General features: G+C 48.1%; 1 protein-coding gene across 1 annotated transcript in view; it reads left to right on the forward strand.

Moving 5' to 3' along the window:
• Positions 1 to 20,328, forward strand: part of TONSL (tonsoku like, DNA repair protein) — a 228,033-nt gene extending 207,705 nt beyond the window's left edge. Inside the window, exons 22-24 of the mRNA XM_029587216.1 lie at positions 309 to 382; positions 10,285 to 10,418; positions 20,020 to 20,328. Of these exons, the coding sequence (XP_029443076.1) occupies positions 309 to 382; positions 10,285 to 10,418; positions 20,020 to 20,213 (402 nt within the window). The 3' untranslated portion in view covers positions 20,214 to 20,328. The remainder of the gene's footprint in view (positions 1 to 308; positions 383 to 10,284; positions 10,419 to 20,019) is intronic.
• Positions 20,329 to 21,580: the final 1,252 nt, after the last annotated feature.

The following is a 21,580-nucleotide window of genomic DNA, read 5'->3' on the forward strand; positions in this document are numbered from 1 at the left end:
TCTCATGGAAGGGGTTTTCAAGTTTATCTGTGGTGATTACCGATTTGTTTTCTTTTTCCCATGCTTGAGAGCATGGGGTTAATTTTTTTTTAGCTTGATTACAGATCATACTGAGAGGCTGCAGGTGGCACAGTAATTTAAGTACTGGTAGGGGAGAAAAACCCATTTGTCTGGACTGGTCTGGAGAGACTCAAGGAAAGAAAATTAACAGGTAAGAATGAAATTTCCCATTTTCTTCCTTCAGTAGTGCTAGACTCCCGTAACTGAGGCCCTCTTTCTAATTGCTTTCCTCGCCTGTCTGTATGCAGGAAGGATGTGCGCTGAAGCACCTAAGCCTGTCTGGGAACCATCTGACTGATGAAGCCATCAGGGATCTTGCCAGGTAATAGAGGCACCTTGCCCTTTTTTTGTCCAGAGAGATCTGATCAGGGAAAGCCTCTTCCATGCTCACCTGCCCTATTTTATGCATTTATTATATAGATTGCTCAATGAAGGGGGCTCGCTTTTTCTGTAACCTTCTCATTAAAGCAAAAAGTTCCCTACACTGAAATCTGGTATTTGTAAGATACTATCTCTTGGTGGTTATAAGGGGCAGTTAGTAAAAGAAAGCATTAGATTTGTTTTTATTGAAACAAAAGTAGTAGTATTGGATCGCAAATTGCGACCAGGTTTATACCATTCTAACTTCTTCCGTAACGCACGCTTCTTCTCTATACCTAACAGCTTTTGGGCCAAGGTAAGGATCTTAAATTTTGATCTCAAGCCCACCGGTAACCAGTGTAATTCCCTTAAAACCAGTTGAATGTGATCACTCTGACGCAATCCAAATAAAACCCGAGCTGCTGCATGCACAGTTTTTTTTTCTTCTTTCTGCTGGGATCTCTAGGCCAAGCTGACTTTCAGTTTCCTGTACGTATCCAGATCGGTCCAGACTCCTGGGTTTTGCCTCCCTTCCAGCAGATGGAGACAAAGTTTACTGACACTGGTGGTGGTAACCTAGTGTGCCACCTGCAGTCCCTCAGTATTTCTGTCTCCAGCAGATGGGTAGAAGTGCAAAACCTGCAGTCTGTGCCTATTTAAAAAAAAACAAACCAAAACTAAATTCAGGACAGAGGAAGATGGTGATTCCTCCCAGGAGGGAGGTTGGTAGGACCTGGTGGGGCCATCCCTCCTGGTCTTCAGGTGGATGAGTAGGGGTTTGGGGACCCTTAGTTTGCTCAGTCCTTCGTCGCCGGAGGATGAAAGCTGGTGGAGCCCGTTTCCTCTTCTCCAGAAGGGACAGCGGAACCTGCTGCCAATCTTCAGTGCAGGGAAGTGTTTCTTTTCTACTTTTTGATTAAAGTTTTAAAAAAAAGGAAAGGAAAAGACAGAGTTTTACTGTCTTCCTGCAGCTTGACAGCAGAGCGGGGCTGACTCCGGTCAGCCCTCAGCTTATGCGGCTTCTGATAATTTTTTTTTTCCTCAGGCGATGGACTCCCGCGGGCGGATGACCAGCAACATGCCATGCGGCAGCAAATGCGCAGCATGTGGAAAGTCGCATGTGTGACTCTCCCGGAACAGCCTTTGCTCCTGCTATCTCTCTGGGAAGAGGACAGTTCGGGATCGCTCGCAGGGGGAAGGGGGTCCAACCGGCAGCATGGGTCTGGTAGGGCCCTGGCCACTCCGCGGGAAGCGTCGGACCTGTTCCCTGTCAGCATGGGAACAGTGGCCATCTTGGTTTCCTTCGTGGCTGCTACAGAGGCCGCGGAGGGGGAGGGAGATTTCCCTCCACCACTGTCTCCAGCCAATCCAAGCCCTGTGGAGGCCTGAGGGGGGTCATTTGGGAGAGGAAGATGACCTCCTGGGGGAAAATTCATACAATTCTACCACTTTTTCACTGGATTTTGTGCTTTTATTGCACAAGATTTATTTGGCCCAGAAAGCTGCGGGGCGGCAGGGGTTCAACCTGCAGCTTTGTCTTGTCCGCAGCCCAAGAAGAGATCTAGGGTCTAAGGGACTTTGGAGTTACCAGGGTTTGGCGAGCAGTTGGGATGTCTTCGCAGGGTTCCATGGTGGACGATCTTTCGGATGGTTCCAAGGTCGAGGTGTCCTCTTGATGTGCATCCTTCCTGGGGGGGAGGGGGGGCAGGATTCAGAGGAGGGACAGGGAAGGCCCACCTGTGAAAGGGGACGATCCTAATGTGGTGCATCTGTTCCACAGGGAAGAGTTGGGACCCTGATCCCCTATATTCTGGCGGAGTTAGGAATAAAGGTTCATTGGGAAGAGTCCGATCAGGGGGCTGTGGATCCAGTCATGAATGGCTTTCTGGGTCCATTGAAAGTATTTCCTTTTCATAATTCTGTTAAGAAGTTGGTGGTCAGGGAGAGGGAGACTCTGGAGACTGGCTTGAAGGTTGGGAGGGCTATGGATAAATGATATCCTTTGCCCGAGGACACACTGGAACTCTTGCGAGTCCCGAAGGCAGATGCCTCAGTGTCAGCTGTGACTAAGAAGAAGACTATCCCGATGGCTGGTGCAGCGGCTTTAAAAGATATGAAGTCCATCTGAAAAAGATATTTGACGTGTCTGCGCTCAGCATACAAGTTTATGCTTCAGGTTGTGCTGTGTTGGGTGCAGCAGTTGCAGTCTGATAAGTCCATGTCTTCCCAGGAGGCAAAGCAGGTGGAGTGGCTGAAAACTGTGGTCTCCTATGGCGCTGATATGTTATATGACCTCTAGGACGATGATATCTGCAGTCTTTGGTAGGAGACTTCTTTGGTTGAGAAACTGGTCAGCGGATGTTTCATCCAAGTCTGTTAGGAGCATTACCCTTTAAGGGAAAGTTACTCTTTGGAGAGGATCTGGAGGAGCTGATAAAGCATCTAGGAGAGAATTAAGGTTCACAAGTTACCTCAGGACAAGCTTAAAGGGGGCAAGGAGTTCCTCTTCTGGACACTCTCGCTTTCAAGGGACTAGGTGGTTTCAGCAAGGGATGTCTTTGGTAGGAGTCCAGAGACAGGTCTCAGGGAGGCAGTAGTCCTGGAACCAGTCATTTCGAGGCAGGAAGCTGAACAAGGATGGCTCCTGCCAGGGAGGCGCTGGAGCCAAATCCTTACAATGAAGTGAGGCCGGTCCACTCCTCCATCCCGGTTATAGGGAATTGGTTGACTTTTTTTTTTTTTTTTTTTTTTTACGAGGAGTGGGACAACATCACTACGGACCAGTGGGTCTTAAGCGTGATAAAGCAGATCTATTAGTTAAAATTTGTAACCTATCATTAAAATCATCCATTGTACATGAAGACTGGAGGGTGGCTAATGTAACCCCAATATTTAAAAAAGGCTCCAAGGGTGATCCAGGAAACTACAGACCAGTGAGCCTGACTTCAGTGCCAGGGAAAATAGTGGAAACATCGTAGAGCATATAGAAAGACATGGTTTCATGGGACACAGTCAACATGGATTTACCCAAGGGAAGTCTTGTCTCACAAATCTGCTTCATTTTTTTTGAGGGGGTTAATAAACATGTGGATAAAGATTAACCGGTAGATATAGTGTATTTGGATTTTCAGAAGGCGTTTGACAAAGTCCCTCATGAGAGGCTTCTAAGAAAACTAAAAAGTCATGGGATAGGAGGCGATGTCCTTTCATGGCTTGCAAACTGGTTAAAAGACAGGAAACAGAGTAGGATTAAATGGTCATTTTTCTCAGTGGAAAAGGGTAAACAGTGGAGTGCCTCAGGATCTGTACTTGGACCAGTGCTTTTCAATTTATTTATAAATGATCTGGAAAAGAATACGACTAGTGAGGTAATCAAATTTGCAGATGATACAACATTATTCAGAGTAGTTAAATCACAAGCTGATTGTGACACATTGCTGGAGGACCTTACGAGACTGGAAGATTGGGCATCCAAATGGCAGATGAAATTTAATGTGGACAAGTGCAAGATGTTGCATATTAGGTTCCATATTAGGAGCTACCACCCAGGAAAAAGATCTAGGCATCATAGTGGATAGTATTTTGGAATCTTTGGTTCAATGTGCTGCAGCAGTCAAAAAAGCAAACAGAATGTTAGGAATTATTAAGGGAATGGTTAACAAAATGGAAAATCTCATAATGCCTCTGTATCGCTCCATGGTGAGACCACGCCTTGAATAATGTGTACAATTCTGGTCACCGCATCTCAAAAAAGATAATAGTTGTGATGGAGACGGTCCAGAGAAGGGTGACCAAAACGATAAAGGGGATGGAACAGCTCCCCTATGAAGAGAGGCTGAAGAGGTTAGGACTGTTCAGCTTGGAGAAGAGACAGCTGAGGGGGGATATGATAGAGGTCTTTAAAATCATGAGAGGTCTTGAACAAGTAGATGTGAATCTGTTATTTACACTTTCAGATAATAGAAGGACTAGGGAGCACTCCAAGAAGTTAGCAAGTAGCACATTTAAGACTAATCGGAGAAAATTCTTTTTCACTCAATGCACAATTAAGCTCTGGAATTTGTTGCCAGAGGATGTGGTTAGTGCAGTTAGTATAGCTAGGTTCAAAAAAGGTTTGGATAAGTTCTTGGAGGAGAAATCCATCAACTGCTATTAATCAAGTTGACTTAGGGAATGGCCTCTGCTATTACTGGCATCAGTAGCATGGGATCTTCTTAGTGTTTGGATACTTGCCAGGTACTCGTGCCTGGTTTGGCCGCTGTTGGAAACAGGATGCTGGGCTTGATGGACCCTTGGTCTGACCCAGCATGGCAATTTCTTATGTTCTTATGTTACACTTTAGAATTTGCTCTTCCACTAAGGAACTTGCTCATTTTCTCCCCTTGCGCCTCCGTGGAAAATACGGGTGGTGCAACAGATCCTCAACCGTCTACAGATGCTTGGGGCCATTGTTTCCGTCCCCTTGGAGGAACAAGGAACGGGACGTTATTCCATTTATTTCATGGTTTCAAAGAAGGAAGGGACTTTTCGTCCAATTCTGGATTTGAAGAAAGTAAACATGGTTCTCAAGATTCCTTGTTTTCATATGGAAATTTTCCACTCAGTCATTGCAGCGGTACGCAAGGGGGGAGTTCTTGGTGTCTCTGGATCTGAACGAGGCATACTTGCACATAGGAATACGGCCCAACCATCAGATTTCTACTGTTTAAAATCCTCAGCAAACATTTTCAATTTTGCGACTTGCTGTTCAGGCTGGCGACAGCTCCACGGAATTTCACCAAGGTGGTGGTGGTGACAGCAGCCCTCAAGAAGGAGGGGGTGCTGATGCACCCATAGCTGCACAACTGTCTCATTTCGGCAGTCAGAGGCTCACTACACACAAGCGGTGGATCTGGTGCTGCAGCGCTTGTTATCAATCGGCTGGATTGTGAATTGATCCAAGTTATCCCGTCCCATCTCAAATGTTGGAATTTCTGGAGCACGCTCTGATACCAAACTGGGGAAGGTTTTTCTTACAGAGGAGTGCTTTGTCAAGTTGAAAGCACAAGTTTGCAGATTGTTGGAGAGCCACTTGCCCAGGGTCTGGGGTTACCTACAGGTTCTTGGTTCCATGGAGAACACATTGGAACTCGTGCCTTGGGCGTTTGCTAATATGAGACTTCTGCAGGCGGCGTTACTTTCCCGGTGGAATCCATTGTTAGAACAGTTTCAGCTTCCTCTGCCGCTTACGGAGTTAACTAGATCCAGTCTTTCGTGGTGGCTTGGTCAGGACCACTTGTGTTGATGGGTGGACTTGTATGTTCCAGTGTGTACAGTGGTTACCACCGACGCTAGCCTCTCCATTTGGGGGAGCTGTCTGCCAAGATCAATCAGTGCAAGGCCAGTGGTCTGCAGAAGAAGCGTCATGGTCTATCAATCGCTTAGAGACAAGAGCGGTACGGTTGGCGACCAGTCAGGATCTTGTCCAACAATGCAATGACAGTGACTTGTATCAACTGGCAGGATGGTACCATGAGTCGAGCAGCAGCTCAGGAAGCTTGGGAGCTAATCCACTGGGTAGAGCAGCGTCTGGCGTTGATAGCGGCTTCTCACATAGGCAGGACAAACAAAATGCACGTGGATTTTCTCAGCCATCAACAGCTGGATCCCGGAGAATTGGAACTGTCTGAGGAAACAATGGCTGTCATCTGTTGAAGGTTGGGTAAAACCCGCATGGATTTAATGCAACTCAGCAAAATTCCAAGGCACCCTGCTTCTTCAGTCACAGAAGAGAATGAGGAGCAGAGGGAGTCAACGCCTTGGTTCTTTCTTGGCCACAGGACATTTTTCTGTATGTGTTTCTGCCGTGGCCGCTATTGGGCAAGATTTTGTGGCATGTGGAGTGTCATCTGGGAGACATGATTCTGGTGGCTCCGGAGTAGCCTCAGAAACCTTGGTTTGCAGATCTGATCAATCTTGTGGTGGATGGCCCGTTGAGACTCGCTCATCTGCATCAAGGTCCCATGTTTTCAGATCAGGTGGCTCGCTTCTTTCTCGCAGCTTGGCTTTTGAGAGGAAACGCTCAAGAGAGAAAGGTTACTCTGAGGATATTATTTCTACTCTTTTGCAAGCTAGAAAGTCTTCTACCTCCTTGGCATATGTGAGTCTGGAAAGTTTGAAGATTGGTGCTCAGAGCAGGAGGTTGTCCCTATGCAAACTTAACTTCTTGCAAAGAGGTTTGGTGAAGGGTTTATCCTTTAACTCCTTTAGAGTTCAAGGTGCGCAGCGTTAGGTTGTCTTCGAGGCAAGGTACACGGAATGGCTCTGGCTGTGCATCCAGATGTGGTGTGTTTCCTCCGGGGGGGATGAAAGATTTGCGCCCTCTGATCCAGAAGCTTTGTCCCTCCTGGAGCCTTAACTTAGTCCTGAAAGGCCTGTGTGCAGCGCCATCTGAGCCTCTTAGAAGGACTACTATAAAAGATCTCACTTTGAAGGTGGTTTTCTTGGTGGTGATTTCTTCTGCTAGACAGATCTTAGAGCTTCAAGCCTCGTCTTGTAGAGATCTTTTCTTGAAAATTTCAGATTCAGGGATCTCCTTGTGGATGGCTATTAATCAATTATACTTAGGGAATAGCCACTGCTATTAATTGCATCAGTAGCATGGGTTCTTCTTAGTGTTTGGGTAATTGCCAGGTTCTTGTGGCCTGGTTTTTGGCCTCTGTTGGAAACAGGATGCTGGGCTTGATGGACCCTTGGTCTGTCCCAGCATGGCAATTTCTTATGTTCTTATGTTCTTATGGTTCCAGCCTTTCTGCCGAAGGTGGTATTGTCTTTTCATTTAAATCAGTTGGTGGAACTCCCAGCTTTCCCAAATTTGGAGGTTTCAGTGACTTATGCAAGAGAGTTGCAGCTTTTGGATGTCCAGCGTGCATTGTTGCGGTATCTTAAAGTTACTAACAGCTTCCGGTGGTTGTATCACCTTTTTGTGCTGTGGAGTGGTACGAAAAAGAGGCATAAAACGTCAAAAGGCACGGTTGCATGGTGGTTGAAGGAAGCCATTGGCTCCGCGTATATCTGTCAGGGGCGTCCAGTCCCGGAGGGCTTATGGGCTCATTCTACTCGTTCCTAGGCGTCATCCTGGGCCGTATGTCAGCAAGTATCACTGCAAGAGGTTTGCAGGGTGGCTACTTGGATGTCTTTGCACACTTTCACCAGGCACTACTGTTTGGATGTCCAGGCCCCAGAAGGCATGGGCTTTGGGGAGAGTGTACTTCAAGCAGGACTCTCACAATCCCAACCCGATTAGGGAAGCTTTGGGTAAATCCCAGGAGTCTGGACTGATCCGGGTGCGTACAGGGAAAGGAAAATTTGTTTCTTACCTGCTAATTTTCAGTCCTGTAGTACCACAGATAAGTCCACAATCCCACCCAGTTGGGGAAGGGAGATTTGGAGAGTCCACTTGATCTATTATTGTAATTAATCTGAAGAATGGCATAGATTGTGTTTAGTCCTTCATGGTTTTTTAAATGTGGACAAGTTTATCTGTTCTGTTTCCTCTTCCCATTGCTTGTTCAGGGGATAGAAATTCATGGTTGGTATTAGTGTTTCTACTGTCTTGGTTTTGGAACAAGTCAATACTGAGGGACTGCAGGTGGCACACTAGGTTATATGGCAGTATCAGTAAAACTCTCTCTCTGTCTCCATCTGCTGGAGGGGAGGCAAAACCCAGGAGTCTGGACTGATCTGTGGTACTGCAGGAATGAAAATTAGCAGGTAAGAATGAATTTTCCTTTTATCTAGTGCCTTTGCTTGTACCCTCCTGGTCCTAGACTTACTGCCGCTAGTCAGAGTTCACTGTTCAGAAGCTCTGACTGGGTTGGTTTTTGTTTGGCTCAGTGGGCTTCTTGCCCCATGCTCGCATTGCTCCCCTGCCTTCAGACACTTGCTACATATCAGGTTTTCTGTAGGTTGTATCAGTCTTTTTAGGTGAAACCCCCAACTCTTTTCCCTCCTAGAGCCCTTGCAGGTTGGCTGCCTCATCGAAAGGGGTGGTGGGGAGGGGGGGAATGGTGGTGATTCTGCACTAAGGATTTCCCCATTTTTCTTGTTTTCAGCAACCTCTAGCTTGGGATTTACCCATGTGTGAGGACTTCCAATCCTGTTTATCCTCAGAGAAAGCAGAATTACTTTCCTGTAACAGGTGTTCTCCCAGGACAGCAGGATGTCTATCCTCAGAATTCCCTCCCTCCTCCCCTGAGAGTTGGTTTCTCCATGTATTAATTATATCATGGACGGAGGCACCCTGCCTGAGAGACAGGGAGGGGGGGGGCCACAGCTGCACATGCTCAATAGAGCATGCTGAAAGCTCTAGAATCTTTGAGGTCAGAATTCAGGGCCGGGCTCCATCCGATGATGTCACCTGTGTGTGAGGACTGCCAATCCTGCTTATCCTCAGAAAGCAGAGTTGCTTACCTGTAACAGGTGTTCTCCGAGGACAGCAGGATGTCTGTCCTCAGAATTCCCTCCCTCCTCCCCTGAGAGTTGGTTTCTCCATGTATGTATTATATCATGGACGGAGGCACCCTGCCTGAGAGACAGGGAGGGGGGGGCCACAGCTGCACATGCTCAATAGAGCATGCCGAAAGTTCTAGAATCTTTGAGGTCTCCATCCGATGATGTCACCTGTGTGTGAGGATTGACATCCTGCTGTCCTCTGAGAACACCTGTCACACAGGTAAGCATCTCTGCTCTCTCGCACTTAGGTACATTCTGGTTATATAAATACTGCAGTTACTGAAGATTAATTCACTCCTTGCTGTAGTATAAACATACTTATAGATGGACACTGTGATTATATGAGAGAATTGAACTCCTCATTTCACAAAACATAGACTTATCACTGCAGCTGAAGAAATGCCATAATGCTGTGAAGACAAAGAACAGCTGACGTTGGCCAGTGTTTCTCAAACAAGCTGCTTCAGGGTAAACTTCAATGCAGTACAAACACTTTTTGTTTTTTAAACACACATACATAATTTTGCTTCACAACATAAAACAAAAAAGTACTTACTGCTAGAGCACCATCGTTTAAAACACACATTCAGCTGAAGAAGGGAGCTGACGCTGCCAATTCATTTTCCTGAAAGAACGCTCGCACGTGGGCTAAGAGAATTCCATTATAGCAAGCTGACAGCCAATAGGAACAAATCTTGAAAAGAAATCTGACCCAATCGCATTGCTTCTTGAACATTCACTCGAATTTCAAATATTACCCTACTCCATTAGAACTACAAACCACCGACAATTACGAACATCAGCATTTTTATGTAACTTAAAGTTGGCAAAATTTATACTACGACTCAATCTGAACCCATCCCCAAAATAGATATTATACAATGCAGAACTAGACTTAGGTTCCACGATTGCAGGATTCCAAAAGGAGCCTTGGTGAGTGGCTTGTCTTGTGATCTCTCCAGCTTCACACTAGTACTGTATGATGCACAGTCAGGCCCTCCAATCCAACAGTATTAATTGATGTCAGACACAGACTTCATAATCACAGTGATACCCTGCATCCTACAGTACCGCTGTTTAATAACCCTGTAACAGCTGAAATCCCATATAACACTCGTCTAATAAACCCCCATATCTAACATTTTCTCTGCATTTCCCCATGTCTTGCCCTCCAAAGCAGAAGCCAGGTGGACGGACAGTCTTCCATGTTATAAGACTGAAATTGAGAGTTAAGGTTAGCAGAATTTAACTGGCCTGCTTATCTCATTTCGCTAATAGGGCTGCAGCAATGCAGCCTGGGTAATATTACCCAAGATTCTCTGCAGTTCTCGTATACCATTGTCATTGCTGCCTTTGTCCTACTTGTGTTAGGTGCCTCCCTCTGTGCCCATTACTTGTTTCACTGGATATGTCGGGGAACCCTGGAATTGGTGCGGACAGCCTGGAGGCACTGCTGGCAGCCCTCAGGGAGAGGAAGAGTGGCCTGAAGTACCTTAGCCTGGCAGGTAAGTGGGCCAGTGATAGGGACGGGGGGAAGCTGACTGCGGCACAAAGCCTAGAAGGATTTGCCATTACTCCCAGCAGTACTAAACTCAAAGCAGGAAGGGAATGAGGGGGTGGGGAGCAAGGAAAAGAGGGAAGTTACCAAGAGGGGAGCCATAGGAAGATACATAAATGGGGAGAGAGTTTAAAGGGAGATGGATAGGGTTGGAGAGGAATGTCAGGCATTGCTGTAAAATGCTGGTGATTATGGAGGACACATGGTAGAGAAGGAGAAAAGAATGGAGAAATTAATTAAAGAATTAAAACTAATTAAAAAAAAAAAAGAAGAAATCAACATACAGCAAAGGATGAAAATGCATATATTGTTGACAGCTGAAGGGGGGGATATGCTAGAGGACTTTAAAATCATGAGAGGTCTTGAATGAGTAGATGTGAATCAGTTATTCACACTTTCATATAATAGAAGGACTAGGGCGCACTCTATGAAGTTAGCAAGTAGCACATTTAAAACAAATTGGAGACAATTCTTTTTCACTCAACACATAATTAAGCTCTGGAATTCATTGCCAGAGGATGTGGTTAGTGCAGTTAGTGTAGCTGGGTTCAAAAAAGGTTTGGATAAGTTCTTGGAGGAGAAGTCCATTAACGGCTATTAATCAAGTTTACTTAGGGAATAGCCACTGCTATTAATTGCATCACTAGCATGGGATCTTTTTAGTGTTTGGGTAATTGCCAGGTTCTTGTAGCCTGGTTTGGCCACTGTTGGAAACAGGATGCTGGGCTTGATGGACCCTTGGTCTGACCCAGTATGCAATTTCTTATATTCTTATGATAGGCAAAAAATGAAAAATTCAAAGGAACTTGATGCAACCAACATTAATGCTGCTGCAATTAAATATATTTTGAAAAAGGTGAATGAGGAGCACATTGCATGGAGCCCTGAAAGAAAAGTGTGTGTGTGTGTGTGAGAAAGATGGGGTGTGTGTGTGAGTGAGAAAGATGGGGTGTGTGTGTGTGCGTGAGAAAGATGGGGTGTGTGTGTGTGTGTGTGTGTGTGTGTGTGCATGTGCGCATGTGTGCCCATGCTTTATGCTGGGTGATGTACTTGGATTGTCCAAGGTGGAGAACTGATTGAATGATAAGACAAGGGAAATAGAGTTTATTCTGAGGAGAGAAAGGGGATTCCATGTACGTACCCGGATCAGTCCAGACTCCTGGGTTTTGCCTCCCTTTCAGCAGATGGAGACAGAGAAGTTCAAATGGACTCCATCCTATACCCCTAAGTCTGTCAGTATTTCTCTGTCTCCAGCAAATGGTGGAGGTGCAAAACCCTGAGTCTGGTTAGGTGTTAGATTGGATTTAATTTAAAAAAAAAAAGATTCAATACAAAGGACAAGCAAAGAAAGGAAGAAGCATATTTTTTCTTTTGGCTGAGGCAAGTTTCTGAGGAAGATACCTTTAGCCTCCCAGGGGGTTGGCAGGTCCTGGTGGGACCATCCCCCCTGGTAGAAGAGGCAAGAAAGCAGAGGGTTGGGAACTCTGTACCTGTCTGTGCCTGGGGATGACACCGAGGGGCTTGGGTCCCTCACCCCCAGAGCGGAGCTGCTCAAAGCCACTTGCTGCCTTCAAAAAAAAAAAAATGTAAAAGTAAGTTTCTTTTTGCCTTGGTGCGGCCGGCCCAGCGTTCTTTCTCCTTCGCCATCACGCCTGTGTTCGCTCGCGTCCCGCGGTCCCCTGGGCGATTTTCACGCATCAGCACATGCGCTTCCCCCGAAGTCTGAGCTAAATTTAGTTCGGAGTCATGCCGCTTGGTGTGGCCTGGTCTGCGTGTGGCAGCACGCGGCTCTCCAGGGCAGGCGTTTGCACCGCCTGCCTCTCGGGCGGTGAAGGAACATCGCTTAGGGCTCAAACTAAGAATATCAGCAGCAGCGGGGCTCAGATGCGCAGGGACACCGGCAGAGAGCCTGGGAGGCCCGAGCAGCAGCGCCAGGCCCCTGATCCGTTCCTTTTGAGCACAGGAACAGAGGCCCTTCTACGGACCTTCAGGCAGCAGGAAATGGACGCTCTGGGGGCTGGGAGTGGACCCCCCTCTCTCTCACTGCGGCCTGGGACCTCTTGGGGGGGGGGGGGGGGCAACCTCCAGGCTGAGCAGGAGCAGTCTTCAGAGGAGAACTCATGGGAGGCCTCAGAGGAGTCGTCGTCCTCTGATTTAGTTTGGTTGCTGCGTAAGGTACTCAAGGCATGCAAATCAGGAAAGCATCACAGCGGCAAAAGTTCTCGTGCAGCGCCAGGATTTGCAGGAGCAGACAAGGGAGCCTCCACAGCCAGGAAACATGCCCGAGCACCTTTGGACCCTGGGAAGGCCAAGCATCCTCTCCGGTCCCTGGACTGTCCGGAGGACAGTTCTTCGGACCACTTGGATGGGGGGGGGATTCCCCTCCGCTGGATCAGGGGCGAGATGCGGATCCGGATAGTCAGCTCCAGCTGACCAACCAAGGGAGCGTGCCTCTGGTGGAGGGTGATGACCCAAAAGTCACTTGTTTTGTAAGGAGGAATTGGGACCCCTTATCCTGGCGATTCTAGAGGAATTAGGGATTGACGTTCCTCCTGAGGAGTCTCGGTTGGGCGCTGTTGATCCGGTGATGCTTGGTCTTAGGGGTCTGGCTAGGTCCTTCCCGTTCCATATGTCGGTCACGGACCTCTTGCTTCGCGAGTGGGATATGCCTGACCTGGGTTTAAAGGTTGGGCGAGCTATGGATAAGTTATATCAGCACCCAGAGGATGCTCTTGACCTGCTCAAGGTGCCCAAGGTCAATGCTGCAGTTTCGGCAGTGACAAAGACCACCATTCCTATGATAGGAGCCACAGCATTGAAGGATTTGTAGGATCGCAAACTAGAGTTCCAGCTCAAGAAGATGTTTGAAGTCTCGGCGCTGGGTATCCGGGCAGCCATGTATAGCAGCTTTGCGCTCCGGGCTAGCCTCCGCTGGGTGCAGACTTTGCAGTCAGTGGCCTCGCTCTCCGTGGAGGAGGCAGCAGTTGCTTACAGTGCGGGTGCCCTTTATGATCCCTTTCGGACTTCGGGCTGATCTATGGTTTCGGCAGTATTAGCATGCAGGCTTCTGTGGCTTCAAAATGGGCAGCTCGGTTCTATGCCTTTTAAAGGAAGATTGCTGTTTGGTCAGCAGTTGGAAGACCTCATTAAGTCTCTGGGAGAGAACAAGGTCCATAAGTTGCCGGAAGATAGGCTGCGGACCCAGAGGCCTTTTGCCCAGAGGGTGAAGTTATTTATTTTTTATTTATTTATTATTTAGAAACTTTTATATACCGGTATTAGTGGGGACATCATACCGGTTTACATTTGAACAAAAAAGCTTGAAAATACATGTTAACAGGGGAAGCAAACTGGGAGGGGGATATCAAGGAGCAGCGTGGAAAGAAAGATTAACATAACAGCAACAGGCATCAGTTAACAGTATAATTAGTTCCTTAATATAAGGAGGTTATGATCACCGTGGGGTGGTGCAGGGATGGTGTGGAGGGGGAGAATTGTCGTTTTCGCTCCTCACGTTCCTTGGGCTCTTCGTCCCGCCAGGGCCCTGGTCGACAACACTCCTGGACCCAGTCCTTTCGGGGACGCTGCCCCAACAGAGACGGGGGTGCCCCTCAGTCTCATGGAGGCCTCAAGTCCACACAATGAAGTGAGGCCAGTCCACTCCTCTGTTCCAAGGATAGGGAGAAGATTGTCTCTGTTCGTAGGGGAGTGGGCCAGTTTGACCTCAGATCAATGGGTCCTGCAGATCATAGAACGAGGCTACGCTTTAGATTTTGCACGGCTGCTTCAGGAGCGTTACCTGGTGTCTCCGTGTGCATACCACCAAAAGTGGTGAGCGGTTCAGGAGACCCTGCAACGCTTACAAGATCTAGGGGCCATAGTGCCAGTTCCAGAAGGCAAGCTCAGACGAGGGCATTACTCCATCTACTTCATGGTGCCCAAGAAAGACTAACTCCCGTCCCATACTCGATTTAAAAAGCGTCAAATTGGGCGTTAAAAGTGCCTCGGTTCCGCATGGAGACCCTCCAATCAGTGGTAGCGTCCGTCCACAGAGGGGAATTCCTAGCATCTCTGGACCTGATGGAAGCTTACTTGCACATACTGATTCGTCCAGACCATCAGCGATTTTTGTGCTTCGTAGTTCTTGGTCGTCATTTCCAATTTTGTGCACTACCATTTGGTCTGGCAATGGCGCCCAGAGTATTCACCAAGATCATGGTGGTGGTAGCGGCGGCCCTGCGGAAGGAGGGGATTTTAGTGCACCCCTACCTGGACAATTGGCTGATTTGGGCGAAGTCGGAGGATCTTTGCCGTGCTGCGGTTCAGAGGGTTCTTCAGTTGCTAAGCTCGTTAGGTTGGGTGGTCAACCCGGACAAGAGCCACCTAGTCCCTTCCCAGTCTTTGGAGTTTCTGGGAGCGCGGTTCGACACGCTTTTGGGAAATGTGTTTCTTACAGAGGACAGGCTGCCCAAGCTTCTCACTCAGGTGGAGTTTTTGCGGTCCATGCCTCGTCCCAGTGCCTTGGATTAATTGCAGGTTCTGGGTTCGATGGCCTCCACGATCGATCTAGTACCATGGGCCTTTGCGCATATGCGTCCTCTTCAATCAGCCTTGCTCTCCAGCCAGTTCCACATTCGCCTACCCCTGACGGACTCGGCGCGATCCAGCCTATCTTGGTGGCTATTCCGGGACAACTTGCGTCGGGGGGGTGGACTTGGAAATACCGTCTTGGATAGTGGTCACAACCAATGCCAGCCTCTCAGGTTGGGGGGCCGTTTGCTAGGGGAGAACTGTGCAAGGCCAGTGGACGAAGACAGAATCCTCTTGGTCGATCAATCTTTTGGAGAAAGAGCGGGGCGGTTGGCTCTCCTGGATTTCCTTCCCTTGGTGGAAGGACGGTCGGTCAGGATCCTTTCCGACAATGCGACGACGGTGGCTTACATCAGTCATCAGGGCGGAACCAAGAGTCGTCCGGTGGCGACAGAAGCTCGGCTCTTGATCCACTGGGCGGAACAGCATCTGTACAGAATAGCAGCCTCTCACATTGCCGGGGTGGACAACATTCAGGCCGATTTTCTCAGTCGAAACCGGTTGGACTCGGGAGAGTGGGAACTCTCCGACCAGGCCTTTCAACTGCTGTGCAACCGTTGGACCACTCCTTTCATGGACCTGATGGCGACATTTCGAAATCCAAGGCACCTCAGTTCTTCAGTTAGCGACAAGGGCCAGGGGAAGAAGGGGTAGATTCTCTGGTCCTGCCCTGGCCAAAGGACATTCTGTTGTTCGTCTTCCTGCCGTGACCATTGGTGGGCAAGGTTCTTCGTCGCATCGAAACTCATCCGAGCCCAGTGATTCTGATGGCGCTGGAGTGGCCAAGACACCCATGGTTCGCAGACCACCTGAATTTAGCAGTAGATGGTTCGCTGAGGTTTCATCCATCGCCAAATCTCCTGCACCAGGGACCCGACTGGTTTTAGAAGAGACGGATCGCTTTTGTCTAGCGGCATGGCTTTTGAGAGGCGGAGATTAAGGAGTAAGGGTTACTTGAATGCCGTGATTGCCACACTCTTGCAGTCCCGTAAGATTTCCATATCAATGGCTTATGTCAGAGTTTGGGGTGTTTTCGAATCTTGGTGCCTGGAACACGGGGTGGAACCGTCCAGGGCTTCAGTAGCGGATGTTCTGGCCTTTTTAAAAGCGGGGCTGGTTAAGGTATTGGCTTTCAATTCCCTTAGGGTACAAGTGTCTGCTCTTGGATGTTTTCGTGGTAAGGTGCAGGGCGTTAGCCCGGCATCCCATCCGGATGTCATTCGGTTCTTGCGCAAAGTTAAACACCTGCGTCCTCCGGTCCAGAGTCCCTGTCCTTCCTGGAAGCTAAATTTGGTGCTATGTGAGCCCTCTGTAACGCACCTTTCGAACCAGTGAAATGAGCTACTCTGAAAGATCTGACGTTGAAGGTGGTTTTTCTCGTGGCTGTCTCCTCCGCAAGCATGTTTCGGAACTGCAGGCCTTGTCGTGCAGAGAGCCTTTTCTACATATTTCTGAATCTGGGGTTTCTTTACGGACTGTTCCCTCTTGACACCACTTTCGGGAGAATTCTTTTCATTTGAATCAGTCGGTGGAGCTTCCTTCCTTTGTGGGTGTGGATGTTTCAGCTCCAGAGTATAAAGATTTAAGGAAGTTGGATGTCAAGAGGGCATTTTGTATTACCTGGAGGTCACAAATAGTTTCCGTCTCTCGGACCATCTGTTCGTCCTGTGGAGTGGACCCAGAAGGGGGTCATAAAACCTCCAAGGCCACTGTCGCTCGCTGGTTAAAGGAAGCTATTGTTTCGGCATACCTGGTCCAGGGTCGTCCGAACCCGGTTGGTCTTAGAGCCCACTGTACTCGTTCGCAAGCGGCTTTGTGGGCTGAATGTCAGCAAGTGTCGCCGCAGGAAATTTGTAGGGCAGCGACCTGGAAGTCTGTCCACACTTTTGCTAGGCATTATCGGCTGGATGTCTGGGCCCCAGAGCCCGGATCCTTGGGGGCTAGTGTGCTCCAAGCGGGACTCTCTCAGTCCCACTCTGTTTAGGGAAGCTTTGGTATATCCCAGCTGTCCTGGACTGATCCTGGTATGTACAGGGAAAGGAAAATTGGTTCTTACCTGCTAATTTTCGTTCCTGTAGTACCACGGATCAGTCCAGAGTCCCGCCCTTTTCGGGTTGGAGAGTCCGCTCGGCTGGTTGTTATATATATTTGGCAGAATGTTTTGGTTGTTTTACCTTAAGTCACAGGTTTTTCATCCCCTCTGCTTTTGGGGGAGGTTCGTTTTATAGTTAGCCTTTGTTACTGCTTGGGTACCGTGTAATACTGACAGACTTTAGGTGGCACCTCAGGGGTATAGGACGGAATCCGTTTGAACTTCTCTGTCTCCATCTGCTGGAGAGGAGGCAAAACCCGCTTGTCTGGACTGATCCGTGGTACTACAGGAGCGAAAATTAGCAGGTAAGAACCAATTTTCCTTTAGTGGAGTGCCTCAGGGGTCTGTCCTGCGGCGGATTCTGTTCGGTATCTCTGAGTGATATGGAGGGGTTGGGAGGGAAAGATTGTCTTTTTGCATATGGAAGTGGGATCTGAGGGAGTAACTTTAATGAAGCATGATCTAAGAAGATTCAAGGAGGGGGTTGAATGCTAGACAGTTAAGATTCAGTGCAAAAAAAGTGCAGACATTTCAGGTACACAAATTCAAGGGAGCAGTACATAATGGAGGGTGAGAAACTAATGTGCACTGATCAGGAGAAAGACCTTGAGGTGATAGTGTCTGATGATCTCAAGGTAAGGAAACCTGTGTGGCAGGGTGGTGGACAGAACCAGAGGCAGGCTGGCATAACCAGCAGGAAAAAGGAGGTGATAATGTCTCTGTGAGACCTCCACTAGACTAATAGGGCCAGTTCTGGAGACCATCATTCCAAAATGATATGGACAGGTTGGAGGCAGTTCAAAGAGAGGCTACCAAAATGGTGTGGGGTCTGCACCAAAAACCATATGAGATGAGATTTGAGGACCTAAATATGTAGCCCTAGAGGAGAGCGAGGCAAACTTTTTTTTAGGGAGTTCTAGACAAAGAGGTCGTGATAGGTTTGGGGGAGTAGATGCAGGAGTAACGTTAGGAAATATTTCTTCACAGAAAGGATGGTGGATAAATGGGACGGCCTCAATGGGGAGGTCGTGGAGACATAGTAAACGATGGAAGATGAAGACCATAAAAGGGTTATAACTCCATGCTAGAGACAAAAACCGTAACGGAATTCAAGAAAGAGGATTCTTAGTTGCTAAGGATCAACTGGGGCCTAAGACAGTGCAGCAGGAAGATTGGATGGGCCTTCTGGTCCTCGCATGTCATTGTATTTCATTGTGTGGAGAAAACCTTAAAGGGGGCGCATCGTGTGCAGCCTTCAGCAAGCAAGTTAACTTCCCCAGCCCACATGCAGACTTTTGGCTTAAGCATGTTATAAGCATGAGGTGCATCTTGCTCAGTGCTGAGGACACTGACAGCCTTGTACAAATAAGATGTGCTCTCTAGAAGAAAGAAGGGAAAAGGGAGATATGATACAAGCATTCAACTCTCTGGCAGGCTTGAGGAAAGTGCCAGAAAGGAAAATTGGTTCTTACCTGCTAATTTTCGTTCCTGTAGTACCGGGGATCAGTCCAGACTCCTAGGTTTGCCAGCAGGTGGAGACAGAGAAAGTAAAACTGACACTGCTTCATATACCCTGATGCTACTTGCAGTTCCTCAGTATTGACCTGAACCCAAGCTAAAAGCAACAAACCGTGCACACAACCCAAAACAGAACCTTCCAAGAAAACTGGCAAAAAATAAATAAATAAATAAATAAACGTGATAGATAAAACTTCTGCTATCTGAAATATAAAATAGCTGAGCGGACAACTTTCCACTTCCATAAATCGGGCGGGTTCTGGACTGATCTGTGGTACTACAAGAGCGAAAATTAGCAGGAAAATGCCAATTGTCCTTTCCCTGTACGTACCAGGATCAGTCCAGCCTCCTGGGATTTACCTAAGCTCCCTAATGCGGGTGGGACCTGGAGAGTCCCACGCACAAAACACCAAACTTAAAGCAACTTCACTGCAGTTTCCTGCTCCTAACACTGAAGAGAGCTGTCCAGCTCAGTTCAGCAAGTTAAGAACAGGAGAGGAAAAGTGAGCCAAAAGAACAGTCACCTAAGTGACCTCGTGAAGGGGAGGGATCTGGACCACCAGATGTGCACCCCACGGCTACCCCTGGACAGGGCGTACAAAAGGGTCACCAACCCCCAGCCCATCTGCCTCAACCCAACAAGGTAGGGATCCCTCACGAGGAACCATGACCCCTGGGAGGAAGGCTCAGAGCAAAGTTAGAAAAAAAATACTGGGCACACTGAAGAAACTGCAGATTTATGCATCAGCCACCATCTGCTGGAGACAGAGAAATATTGAGGAACTGCAGATGGCATCAGGGTATATGTAGCCTTGTCCATTTTCCTTTCTCTGTCTCCATCTGCTGGCACGGATGAATAAACCCAGTAGTCTGGACTGATCCGGGTACATACAGAGAAGGAAGCATTTTCTGTAGCTTGAGAAGCTGTGAGGGGGCATCGCAGGAAGCTGGACAGGGAGGAATGTGAGAGAACCCCTTTTTGCTGAGAGGTGTGGACGCTTGGAATAATCTTCCAATGGAGGCAGTAGGAGCCGAAACGATGATCGGTTTGAATTAAGTGGCAGTGCTGTTCACTACCAGGCAGAGGAATCTGGGTTCATCTCCCAGCTCAGGTTTCTCCTAATGGTGACACCCAGTGTAAGGATTTGCATGCCCCCCCCCCAGCCAAGGACTGTCACTGCAATGACTGGGAGAGGATAATAAAATAAGGGGTAAAAATCCCGGGGTAGCTCTAATTCTGCTGGAAGCCAGCGGAGCGGGAGGAAACAGCCAGGTCACTGAGCATCAGGGCAGGGCCGCAGCACGCACCGCGTCTCTTTCACAGCTGCACTTTCATCTCCCTCCCCAGGATGCTCGGTGCACGGACCCCTGTGCGGCCTGACGCTGGACAGGATCGCTTCGGACCTGCAGGAGCTCCAGCTGTGCAGCCGCCGGCTAAGCAAGATGGACCAGGAGCAGCTGGTGGCGGTGTGGCAGAGCACGACGGGCATCGCTTCGGGTGTGGTAGCCCGCCAGCAGAAACTCTTCTGTAAAAGCCTTTGAGATGGGGGCCAGCTCTTCTACGCTTCCTGCAGCCTGTTTCCCAGCCCCAGAGGCTGAGTGTGCTCCTATGCTATTTATAGATTTTTACCCTCAATAAACTCCTTTTGTAATTGTAGGAGACTTGTGCGGAGGTGGCTCCAGCTTAGAAGGAAGTTCATTTGCCCGGGAACCTTTTTGTGGTTTTTCTTCTCATCATCTAGATTTGGGAAACTGTTTTAATGTTGCAAAGTGAGGCACAAAATACAGAAGGAAAATAGCCAATTGCAGGATTCTCGGTGTTGGCTCTGGCTACCAGGTGTGACTTAAGACTTTAATGGGAGGTGTGGGGCCGCGTGCATGCGGCTGATCTCAGCCTCGCCCTCCCATCTTCTCGGTGTTCAGGTGAGAATGGGTCGATCTGGGCCTGCCTGAGCTGAGTAAAGGAGAATAAGAGGAGCAAAAGACCCTTTTGGACTTGATTCCTCATCTCGTGGGGGTGGGGAAAACAGAAAACCAAAGGCTGCTCCCCCATAACTCCTGGTATCTTGTGATTCTCTTTTCCTCCTTTCTGTTTACAGAAGCTCTGATGGTGCTAGCATCAGCTAATGGCCAAGGCCCTGCTTGATGACGTGAGCACGCAAGACCCAGCTTGTGCTTCACCATCAGCAATTGAGATGGTTAAAGAGTGACTGCAGAATTGATCAGAACCTCACTTTCACACACAGTTGGCAGAGAAACACCCGCTTTAAATGTGCTTGTAAATAGTATCAAATCATGCACTTTTCATGAAGTGTTTATCTTAAGGCTGCAGATCTGTATTCTTCCAGCCACGCTCTACCTATAAAGGAAGCATTCACGGTGTGCCCATGGTTGTATGCTTATTGAGTGACAGGGGTGTGGGGTACTAACTCTCCCCTGCCACTTCCTGGCTGGCTGACTTTGGGGTAGAGCCAGTGCTAGAGCCTGTGGGCACATCGAGGGACAGCAATGAGAAGCTTGCAGCAAACGAGGTGCCGACAGCCACATAAACTCAAAGAAGTGTCCATGCTTTAAATCATGTTGTACACAGATCGATGTGAAACCATTTATAAAGGGGTGTGTTCAAACACTACAGACAAAAATGTCTTAATACATGGAATAAATGTATTTATATTATTTCAATAATAGGCAGTCTTGTCTGTATAAAGGCTGAAGGAGTACAATTCAGTTAGAACAGCAGCACTGTTGGTCCCCCAACACGGGCCGTGTTTTGCAATGGCTGCAGCAGGAGGGACAGAGGAGGAAACAATAAGTATCTTCAAGCCAGTGGTACAATGAGTCTGTAAATAAACAAAACAATTGTAAATGTAGATGAAACACACTTACAAGCCCCAAGACAAAATAGAAAC

This window comes from Rhinatrema bivittatum, chromosome 2 (assembly GCF_901001135.1).
Source record: "Rhinatrema bivittatum chromosome 2, aRhiBiv1.1, whole genome shotgun sequence".
Taxonomy (NCBI): Eukaryota; Metazoa; Chordata; class Amphibia; order Gymnophiona; family Rhinatrematidae; genus Rhinatrema; species Rhinatrema bivittatum.